Consider the following 11041-nt stretch of genomic DNA (forward strand, 5'->3'; position numbering starts at 1 on the left):
AAATACCCTAGAGACAGAACCCTTCCTCCTCGTACCCTGTTCGATCCTACCGCCCTCCGCCACAAACCGCCGCCGAAAATCGCCCACGGCGGCGGCAAAACCCAAACACCCTCCAAAATCTCACCATAGCTTCGTCTCCCTCTCCTCACCACAATTCCATGATTATTTTCCGTCAAATCCCAACCGAAACCTTCAAATAAGCCAAACCCTAGGCGCCGCCACCACCGTGCACGGCGCCACCACCCCGCAAACTCGCTAAAAAATACACCCCTGAACCACCTCCTTCTCCCTCTCCAAATCCATGGTTAGTTTTCCCCAAATCCTAGCCGATTCCTTCGAATCTTGAATCAAAGATTCCGGTAGAACCCTACCTTCCCCCAAATCCGGCCAAAATCACACCCTACAGCCTCCTTGACCCTCTCATCCTAAATCCCAAGCCAAAACCCTTCAAATCCAAGTGAAGCTCCGTGAATTTCAGATCTAGGGTTCAAGGTCCTACCTGTTTTGGGAAGTTTCGAGTAGTCGAGTGATTTCTAGTTAATGTTATATGCCTATTTTTGACGAAATAGACAGGTAACATTAACTGGAAATCAATTTCAAAAATCAATCATGTGGAGTTCAAAATCAGTGAGTTTCTACTTCCTATTTGATTATATTGTTCATTTTTTGTTTGAGGATTCTGTTTTGCGATTTTTAGTTTGGTTTTTGTTTTGACTGATTTTTGTTGGAATATTCTGTTTAGTTCTTGTTCTTTGGTTTTTCACCTTTTATTAATTAGTTTAGTTAAACTTGATTTGTTTTTATATTTTCAATGTTCTTGGAATTAGTTTAATTCATGACCAGTGTGCTTAAGTGTTTCAATTTGATCGGTTGAGGTTTAATTTAGGGTTAAAATAAGTTCAGTATAATTTGATTGATCACAGGTTTATTAGAGTATTACTGTTTCCATAGGGCATTTTACTTTATTTTGAATTGTTTCAATTAATCGTTTACTCCTTTTTTTTTAATGATGCATTTGGCCTTAGAATCCCTAATAATTAGATTTAAATTAGGTTCAACATGGGTTATAGGATTTTTGATTCAATTTTAGGATTTGTTGGGAATAGCTGACTGTTCCAGCCTTTCTTAATTGACCATGATCACTTCCAACTAGGGTAAAGGGGCTGGGGTTTAGTTAGTTGAAATAGAGTTGGTAATTTCAGATTGAATTCAGGGTTATTTTGGGTATTTAGGGTGCATAGGAAGGCTGTAGTTAAATCTAGAACCCTCTAGAGTCTCCTAAATAGGGTTTTAGTGTAAATTTCAGTAATTTTAGTGTACTTACTTGAGTAACAAGTCAGAAAAATAGAGGGTTAAGTAGAAATAAAAGAGGGACTGAAATGTAAAAATAAGAAATCTGATGCTGCTTTCATTTTGCCTATAAAAAGGCAGTCCTCTTTGCTTCATTGACAAGTTTGAGCCCCCTAAAAATTCCCCCTAAGCATATTCTAGTTTCCATCAGCTGAAATTTGAAATTCAAAATTCCAAAAACTCTTTTAGATCTTAGATTGTCAGAAAAAAAAAAAACCAAAAAAACAACAAAAACTCAAAAACAAAACACTGTTTTATCAAATTTCATAGCTAATTTCTAGCTTGATAGCTGATTTGCATTTCCTAGTTCAATTTCTGGTATTTGAAGTTTCAGAGGTGTTTCTGATTAGATTTCGAGTGATTTTTGGTTTCGATTGAGTTGTTTTGGGTTCAGCTATTGGGTGCTGTGTTTCTGTGAAGTATTCTTGGGTTTTTGTGAAGTGATTTTGGTTCAAAACTGTTCTTATTGTTGCTGTCTGGGATTGCTGGATTCTAGTTGTTGCTAATTGCTGCTGACTTCCTTCTCTTTCAATTTTCATTCGAATTCCAGGTACACACCATGTAGCTATCAAGTTTTTGAGAATGAAATGGAGTGCTACATTTGTTTTTCCTTTCTCTGATGAAACTCGTTACTATGCTGTAATAGTTCTAGGATTTTCGTTGAAGTTGCATTTGTAGATGAACTGGACTGTTTAGATTATAACATTCTCTGGTTGACTGTTGAACCCAAGATTTGTTTTCCTTCATATATTCACTGTTAAACTATGTTTAAGATCTCTGAATAACAATAGTTCGCTGTAATGGTGCTAATTTGGTAGAACTTTGTTTTAGCTTAATGATGATATGCAGGCCTCGACTAACCTTTTGCTTTGAAAGCAATGTGTTTGTAGCACTAGCTAGACACTGACGGAGTGATTCTCAAGTAGCAATATTTAGCCTTAGAGTTTTCTGTTTCCTTTTAGCATTTTGCCATTTTCATAGCTTCTCTGTTTTATTTTTCCTCTCAGTGCTTGAATTGACCTCGAAACATGCATAAGAACATAATAATGGGCTTCAGGTCGCTGTTTCGGAGCAGAAAGTCAAATTACATTGTAGTTTGTTTTATTTTCTTATGTCCATATTATTACTAGATCAATTGGGCTCATGATCCGCAACAATATAAATTCAGGAATGATATTAAAAAGGCTATTTCATTATCATTGGGCCTTTAGCAAAATTGTCCAGATGTTGTGTGCTAAACCAGTCAAAGGCCTAGATATAATTTCGAGTCAAAGGCCTCAAGGAATTCAAGTCAGGCTTTATTTCAGCTGGGCTTGCACAAAGGCCCACAGTTGGCAACGCCTTATAAAACATGACCAAAGTTTCTATGCCAATTTCAAGGCCCAATGTGTTAACAGTTTAATTCTCCCCTTCAAATTGCTCTAGTTGAATAATACATTTCTAGGCTTTCTAAGCTAAGTAGCGAGTTTAAACTAAGAGGTTCTCCTCTTGTTTAAAGTCGGACTTGAGCTTGAGGCCCGAATGTCATAATATTGATTAATTAGGGTCCTTTTGAGACAAATAAGTAGAAAATCGTAGTTACTTTAGGACTGGCTTTTAAATAAAAATGAGACGAGCCTCGCCGCACAAAATATATAAATCGCGGGGCCCTCATTAAATGCTTATATCAAAATATTTAGAATTCGCGCTCGCCGTTTAGTGAATTTCACGGCCTCCCGCAAAGATAATAACACGCTAGCCACTTTAGGCGCGCTTTCTAATAAATTTACCTTTCTAAATACTGGTGCACATTTATGTGACCCAAATCCAAATCCCAACGAAGTCGAAATGTGTCAAAAATCGCGGGTGCATTTATGTGGCGCGGTTCGAGACGTGTTTTCACGACGTTTCAATTCTCATAAAATAATGATAATAAAAGCGGGTCAAAGTTAAAAAACACATAGATTAAAACATGTACTAAAATCAGACAAATAAGCCAAATATGACAGTTGAGCGACCGTGCTAGAACCACGAAACCCGAGAATGCCTAACACCTTCTCCCGGTTTAACAGAATTCCTTACTCGGATTTCTGGTTCGCGGACTGTTAAACAGAGTCAATATTTTCCTCGATTCGGGAATCAACCGGTGACTTGGGACACCATAAATCTCCCAAGTGGCGACTCTGAATCTTAATAAACAAATCCCGTTTCGATTGTCCTTAAATTGAAAAAACTCCTTTATTATACCCTTCACGGGGTGTAATAGGAAAAAGGAGGTGTGACAGCAGTGATTTTGCTTTCCCATGTGACTGGCAGAACCCTTGTCAGAATTTTCTCAACCTTGTCTTCTTCAAGAATAACCCTTCCAAGAGACTTAAGTTCATTTGTCAGTGTAGTGAACCTAGTATACATTTCCTGGATAGTTTCTCCTTCATTCATAGTAAAATTCTCATATTGAGAATACAGTAGTGTTCCTCTTGATCTTTTCACTTGAGGTGTTCCTTCATGGGCCACTTGCAAGGTGTCCCATATCTCCTTAACAGTAGTACAGCTTTGGATCCTACTGTACTCATCTGGACCTAGTCCACACACAAGCCATTTCTTGGCCTTAACATTTTTCTCCCACTTCCTCAGGTCTTCAGCAGTACAGTCAGCCCTTGTCTTTGGCACATCAACTCCTTCAGCATTCTTCTTTGTGGTTGCTAGGGGACCATCAGTGACTATGTCCCAGAGTTCATAGTCTTCCCTTATGATGTGATCTCTCATCCTGTTCTTCCACCAAGAATAGTACTGACCATTGAAAAGTGGAGGCCTAGCAATGGATTGCCCTTCCCAGTACCCAGGTGGTGAACTCATGTTGATCTTCTCCTAAGGTGTTAGCATCTTCAACGATAACCTGCTCTGATACCAATTGATGTTCTAAACGTCAATACCACACAAGAGGGGGGTGATTTATGTGGTACCCAATTTTCGCTCTAGAAGAACCTGGTTCTTCTAGGTGTACTTACTACTACTGTTTGCGGAATTAGGAGTGCATAAAATGAAGAACACAGAGATTTTTACGTGAAAAACACCTGGCTCAAAAGGTGAAAAAACCACGACCTACTACTCAGTAGGATTTTCCCAAACTTCCACTAAAATCACTGAGCCAAAACAGCATTTACAAAACTCTTGTAAATCTAAGGATTAAACTCTAATCCCAGTGTGGCACACAGCCTCAACTGTTGTGACACTTTCAAGTTAACTCTAACTTGAATACTCAAAGTACCTAAAATAATTGCTTCTATGAAAGCTGGAAAGGTACAACTTTAAACCACCTACTACAATTGAACTAGAATAAGAATAAACACAATAGAATTGGTTCTTCTATCTTGTCCAAGTAGCTTCAGAAATGCACACTTGAATTTCACATAAATTGCTTGCAAAATTGCCTCGCTCTTTTGCTCTCAATTTAGTTTCACTTCTGCGTTTGTGCAATACCTGTAAAAGAGAACAGTCATTATTATTTAATGAGTTAGTAATCAGAGTTTGATTGAGACTCAATTGCTGATCCTTTGTCGAATTTGAGTCCTACAACAATACAAACTCCAACCCTATCCTTTATCCGGATTGTGTCCTCTTTCCATGAGGATACTTTTTTTCCTCATCCAATATGCAACCTTTTCGATCAGTTCAAGAGATATTGCTGCTTTATCCTTGAGACTTATCTACTTCACGTGCATCTCACATGTATAGGTTGATAAACACTGTGTCTCACATGATGGACCTGTTCCATGATTGAGTGCATTTGTCATTTTTCAAAACTTCACCTGAACTTGGGCCAACAGTTTGCAAAATTGTCAAAGTGCCTTGGAAAAATATGGGTTATAAAGGTGTCCATTGGAACACTCTCTGTTCGTGTATGCTAAAAATGGAATTTGTTTGGCAGCATTAGTATACGTGGATGGCATAATATTGACCGAGAACAATAAGGAGGAATGTCAGTCCTTCAAAGAGTATCTGGATAATTGTTTTCACGTCAAGGACCTTGGCAAACTTAAATATTTTTTGGGCATTAAAGCTGCAAGGTACCAAATGGTTTATTCTTAAACCAACACAAGTATGCCATGGACATACTTAAGGAGACGAGCTATTTTAAATGCAAAACCAAGTTCTACGCCTATGGAGTAGCGACACCATCTTTCTGATGATGCTGGTAATCCTCTTACGGATCCATCACAATATAGAAGATTAATTAAACGCTTACTGTATCTCACAGTCAAAAGGCCAGATATTACTTATGCAGTCCATACTCTAAGACAGTTCATGCAAGCTCCGAGGCAAGATCATTAGGTACAATTCTTTCGCTTCAGCTTTCACACTTATTATAAACAGTTACTTGCAGTTACATTTTAAGCAACTTGATTGCAATATATAATTTGATGCCCTTAAATATACATTTTGTAGCTCCTTCTCCTTTTTGTCTTATCATATACATATACATGCTTTTTCAGAGTGTTTGTTTCATCAACAATACACAGACAACCTTCATCACCACATTCAAAGAAGATGTTGTGTGCTTGTGGTTCTTCAGTTTTGGTTACAATGCATGTCCACCCTTCACTACACTTGCATATAACCTTGTCTTTTGAGGATACTTCTATAACTTTTTCTGACTCTGAAATCTCTTTTACAGCTTCACCCCTTCATAAGAAAATAAAAAGATTAGCAAATCAAACTTCTTTTTTCAAAGGTGCATAGTATATGAAGACTTATTAGTTTCATACCATGACTTATTTGTGAGTCTCATAAGATTGTAAGTCCAAGCACCAAATATGGCCCCTAAAGTTGGCCCTATAATGTAAATCCATAGCCCTTTGTAATGACCTGTAACAATTGCTGGTCCCAAACTCCTTGCAGGGTTCATTGATGCCCCTGTTAATGGCCTGTGCATCAAGAAAATATATGGTACTTCAGATAAGGCAATTTCCCTCTCTACCTTTTTGTTATTTTTTTTTAATCTTTATAAAATCCAACCACTTTTAGTTGATACAAATAAAAATTCCCTTGTTGTGCATATACTCTTACCGATGTCTAGAAGAAAAAAAAAAGAAAAATTAAAATCTTCTTTCACTTAGAAAATAGACATATCACACCCCTTGGATGCAGCCCTTCCTCGAATCCTACGTGATCGCGGGATGCTTTGTGCACTGAGCTACATTTTTTTAAAGAAAACAAACATATATTTGGGACAAACAAAGCAGAAAACATAGACTTGAAATGAAAAGTGAAACTAGTACCCGGAGAACAATATATCAAGTGAAACAGTGGCTCCAATTGCAACCCCAGATAAGTGTTTCATCTGCATCAAAGCCATATTGTAAGATATACTAAATTACATTACACTCTGCAATCGACATTTTCAGTAAACTAAAGTGTGTTATTGATTAAGTTATATTGATAGTATAAAAATACTTTAAACTATCAGTGAATATAAATTAAGCACGTCAGTTAAATAGGAGTACTAACAGCTCGATCATCAGTAGCAACACCAGAGATGACAAACATGAGGTAGAATGTGGCTATGAACTCAAGTATAAAAGCTTGCATATTTGTTCCTGCTGGAACTGTCCCTACAAACTGGTCTTCTTTGCCATTAAATATTAGTCGAAGGCTTCCACTAGCTAGAGTGGATCCTATGACTTGAACCAAAACATAGGCCGGTACCTGCACAATTAATCCAGTAATTAACAATAACAACAACAACAACAAAAAGGACAGCCTGGTGCAAAAAGCACCCCGCGTTCACGCAGGATCTGGAAATACCCACACCCTAAGGGGGTGTGATGTACGCAGCCGACCGTGATGCAAGCATCAATAGCTAATTCCGCGGCTCGAACCCAAGACCTATAGGCAGAAGCGGATCCAGAATTTATGTTTTATGGGTTTATCCTTTAAGGTTTTTAGCAATGAACCCATTGTTTTTTTTAAAGTTATGGGTTCAAATTGCTATATATTGCAATATTAATGAATTTTTACATATAAATTTATGCTCCGCGTCAAAAGTACTGGGTTCAAATGAACCCGGTGACGATACATTGCATCTGCCTCTGCCTATAGATCACACAGACACAACTTGACTTAACTGTTGCTCCAAGGCTCCCTTCCTATGATATGATTTCATAAATTTATGAATATAAAGGAGAGTTGTGAATAGTATTAATTCCATAGTTTACCTGATTCCAAGGAAACCTTTTGCAAGAAGCAAAAGCAATGGTAACAGCAGGGTTGAAATGTGCACCAGAGACATGACCAACAGAGTAAATCAAAACCATAACAACAAGTCCCCAAACAGATGCAATTCCAGGTAGTGTGACAACGTTGTCCTTGTTTATATTTAACACTATAGCAGCACAACCAGCAAATATCAACATGTAGGTTCCCACAAGCTCTGCAATCAACTGTAATTATAGTGAAAAAATTATTAAACCTTTAATAGCTGGGAAATTTACAAGATTTGCGATCATAAATTTGAGAAGGATATTAGTACGTATTGAAGATATGAGATGGTCACACATTTTTCAACATTGTGTTAAAAAAAAGAATAAAGCCTACATGTGAATTAAACATATTTGACAAACTAAACATGAACATTTGATTGATCCAGCAACTTTGCAAAAATCAAACATGACCATTAAATTGATCCAATCTATTATAACTATTTGCTCAATATATTCATATATTTGACACTCTACATACAAATCAAGAGACTTGAAACTCGAGATTAAATTACTGCATCAAGCATAAGAAAAATTTCACTGAATTCGGAAAGAATATGAAGAAATTAAACTACCTTTTGCACGAAATGCTCACTTATAAAGCATTTTGAATGTTTTTGTGAAGTAGTAGCGGTAGTGTTGGATTCTGCTGGGGATGGATAGCTATTAATCCTCAACGATGTAGCTCGTATTCCATCAACAACTGGTAACTCCTCCATACTTTTGCTTTGATTATTTGCTCCAACAAACACAAACAATAAAAATGGCAGAACAAGAAATAAGCTTTTGACTTTTCAGATACTTCTATATATATATAATTGAAGTGGACATAACTTATTTTTACTTTTATTTTTTTATGTGGATGTATTGTGGGGTGGGAGTGGAAGGATTGATTATAGGCATTACGTATTTTTCAGAATTTGTTATAATTAAATATGATGGCTTACGCACGTCTTAATGCAAGTGCTGAGCAGCAAAGGAACTTATTTTGAAGTCTTCTGATATCTTGTCCAAATAAACTATTCATGTCAACCTCCTAATGGTAATGCTAATAACTGGCTGTATATAATCTAAAAAAACTTTATTTTATACATACTGACAATATAAAATTATTTTTGTTCTGTCAAAGATACTAAAACCAGTTTGTAACTTTTGATAGCAACCTGCAAATTAAATATGGTAAGTGACATTTTACAATGGATTGGGCCAAAAAATATCTTTGATATAGGCGAGCCACGTCATCACCATGATATCTTCGTCGCCTGCCACGTGCTATCAGTAAGGTCTCCACAAAGATCTGTTGGGCACATGCCCATGTTGTCCAGCCAAAGGCCCAATGGCCTAATCCTGTTCTCTTTTGGTTTCCATTCCTATTCGGAATTGGATTCGGTTTTTATTCCTATTTAGAGTTGATTTTGGCTTTAAGAGAAAGCACCACTCATGATCTATAAATAGGACAACCTTGGAGAATTATTCTATGCTCATTGATACAAGACTTTGAAAGACTTAAGCACATAAGAGTGGTTTTTTGAGAGAGCTTTCATCAAGAGAGAAGAGAGAAGAAAAGTATTTATTTAGCTGCAGATTTTTATTCCGACCAGCCAACTTCAAATCACGTTTTCCGATTCGTTAACCGTTGGATCGAGCTGAAATTTTGACTGAGTGTTTGTAACATCTTGATCTTGGATTTGGGCGGTGGAGATCGGATTTGGAGGCTCTTAGCATCTGATTTCGAGCCTCCAACAACAGCTTCGTTTTTGTGGATTATACTCTTTCTTCAATTGATTAGTTGTTGCTCTTGTTGCTATTGTTGCTCCGTGTTTGGCCCTTGTTGTGTAGCCAATTTGAAGAACTTTTGTAACCCTCTTATTGTTATAGTGGAGCTTTTTGGATCTTTGTGATCCCGTGGTTTTACCTTCGATTTGAAGGGTTTTCCACGTTAAAATTTGGTGTTCTTTATCTTCTTTATTTTCGGATTTGCCTCTTCCTCAACATAACAGTGGTATCAGAGCCTTGGTTATTTATTTGGGTTGTTACGGAATGGAGGCGAATATGAGCAAGATGGTATGTTTAAATGGGATAAATTATAATGTTTGGAGAAGCAAGATGAAAGACTTGTTGTTCGTGAAGAAGGTGCATCTACCCGTTTTTTCAGCTCATAAACCCGAGAGTATATCCGATGAAAATTGGGATTTCGAGCACCAACAAGTATGTGGATATATACGGAAATGGGTTGAAGATAATGTTCGCAACCATATTGTGAACGAGATACATGCGAGATCATTGTGGGAAAAGCTAGAGACTCTTTATGCTTCAAAAACCGGGAACAATAAATTGTTTCTGCTAAAGCAATTGATGACCTTTAAATACAAGGAAGGCAGCCCTATCCTTGATCACATAAATGATTTTCAGGGCGTCCTTGATCAGCTATCTGGAATGGGAGTTAATTTTAATGATGAGATACAAGGACTTTGGCTTCTTAATACTCTGCCAGACTCTTGGGAAACTCTTCGTGTTTCTTTGACAAATTCAGCTCCTGGAGGTAAGATGACCATGGAATATGCCAAGAGTGGTGTGTTGAATGAGGAAGTAAGGAGAAAATCTCAGGGTTCGTCTTTACAAGCAGATATCTTGGTTACAGAAGGCCGGGGGAGAGATAGAACAAGAGGCTCGTGGAATAGAGTTAAAAGTAGAAGTAAGTCAAGGTCCAAATACCATAATATTACATGCAACCGCTGTGGCAAGAAAGGACATATCAAAAGGTTTTGCCGCAAGTTGTTGCAAGACATTAGAGAAGGAAGGAAAGTTGAAAAAAACGAGAACAATGTTGCTGCTATTGTTCGAGATGACCTTTTTTTTGCTTATGATGAAAACGTCATCAATTTGATATCCCATGAGACTAACTGGATAGTAGATTCTGGAGCTACCTCACATGTCACACCAAGAAAAGATTTTTTCTCATCTTATACTGCTGTTGATTCTGGAGTGTTAAAGATGGGCAATGCCAGTGAAGTGAAGGTGTTTGGTGTTGGTACAGTTTGTTTGAAAACTAATAATGGTTCAACGTTAGTTCTTCAAGATGTCACGCATGCTCCAGACTTTCCTTTCAATTTGATCTCTGCAGGAAGATTAGACGATGAAGGTTACCATAATGCCCTCTTTAATGGCCAATGGAAGCTCACTAAGGGCTCGTTAGTAGTGGCTCGCGAAGTCAAGTCTGGTTATTTATATGTGACACAGGGCTTTACTCTTAATGACTCAAAAAATATGGTGGAAGGTGATACTTTATCAGAATTGTGGCACAGAAGATTGAGTCATATGACCGATATGGGGATTACGTGTTTGGATAAAAAAGTTTGCTTTCTGGATTGAAACAAGCAAAGGTGAAAAGGTGTATCCATTGTTTAGCTGGCAAACAGAAAAGGGTTTCCTTTCATAGTCATCCTCCCTCAAGA

At 37.4% G+C, this 11041-nt stretch overlaps 1 protein-coding gene across 1 annotated transcript; it reads right to left on the minus strand.

Moving 5' to 3' along the window:
* LOC109230449 (nodulin-26-like) lies at window positions 5632-8385 on the minus strand. The gene is made up of 6 exons (XM_019395952.1): window positions 8162-8385; window positions 7545-7769; window positions 6838-7035; window positions 6609-6670; window positions 6096-6254; window positions 5632-6012 (listed from the first exon to the last, which is right to left on the minus strand). The coding sequence occupies exons 1-6, from the start codon at window positions 8303-8305 to the stop codon at window positions 5757-5759; spliced, it is 1044 nt and encodes a 347-aa protein (XP_019251497.1). The 5' UTR covers window positions 8306-8385; the 3' UTR covers window positions 5632-5756.

The sequence above is a fragment of the Nicotiana attenuata genome, chromosome 1, assembly GCF_001879085.1.
Source record: "Nicotiana attenuata strain UT chromosome 1, NIATTr2, whole genome shotgun sequence".
Lineage (NCBI taxonomy): Eukaryota > Viridiplantae > Streptophyta > Magnoliopsida > Solanales > Solanaceae > Nicotiana > Nicotiana attenuata.

Excerpts from the sequence above, each read along its gene's own strand:
- LOC109230449 (XM_019395952.1), bottom strand. The coding sequence starts at position 8,305 with ATGGAGGAGTTACCAGTTGTTGATGGAATACGAGCTACATCGTTGAGG. Across the intron at positions 7,770-8,161 it reads GTGAGCATTTCGTGCAAAAG|TTGATTGCAGAGCTTGTGGG; the intron begins GTAGTTTAATTT and ends CTATAATTACAG. Across the intron at positions 6,255-6,608 it reads CTTGATATATTGTTCTCCGG|GCCATTAACAGGGGCATCAA; the intron begins GTACTAGTTTCA and ends CTTGATGCACAG.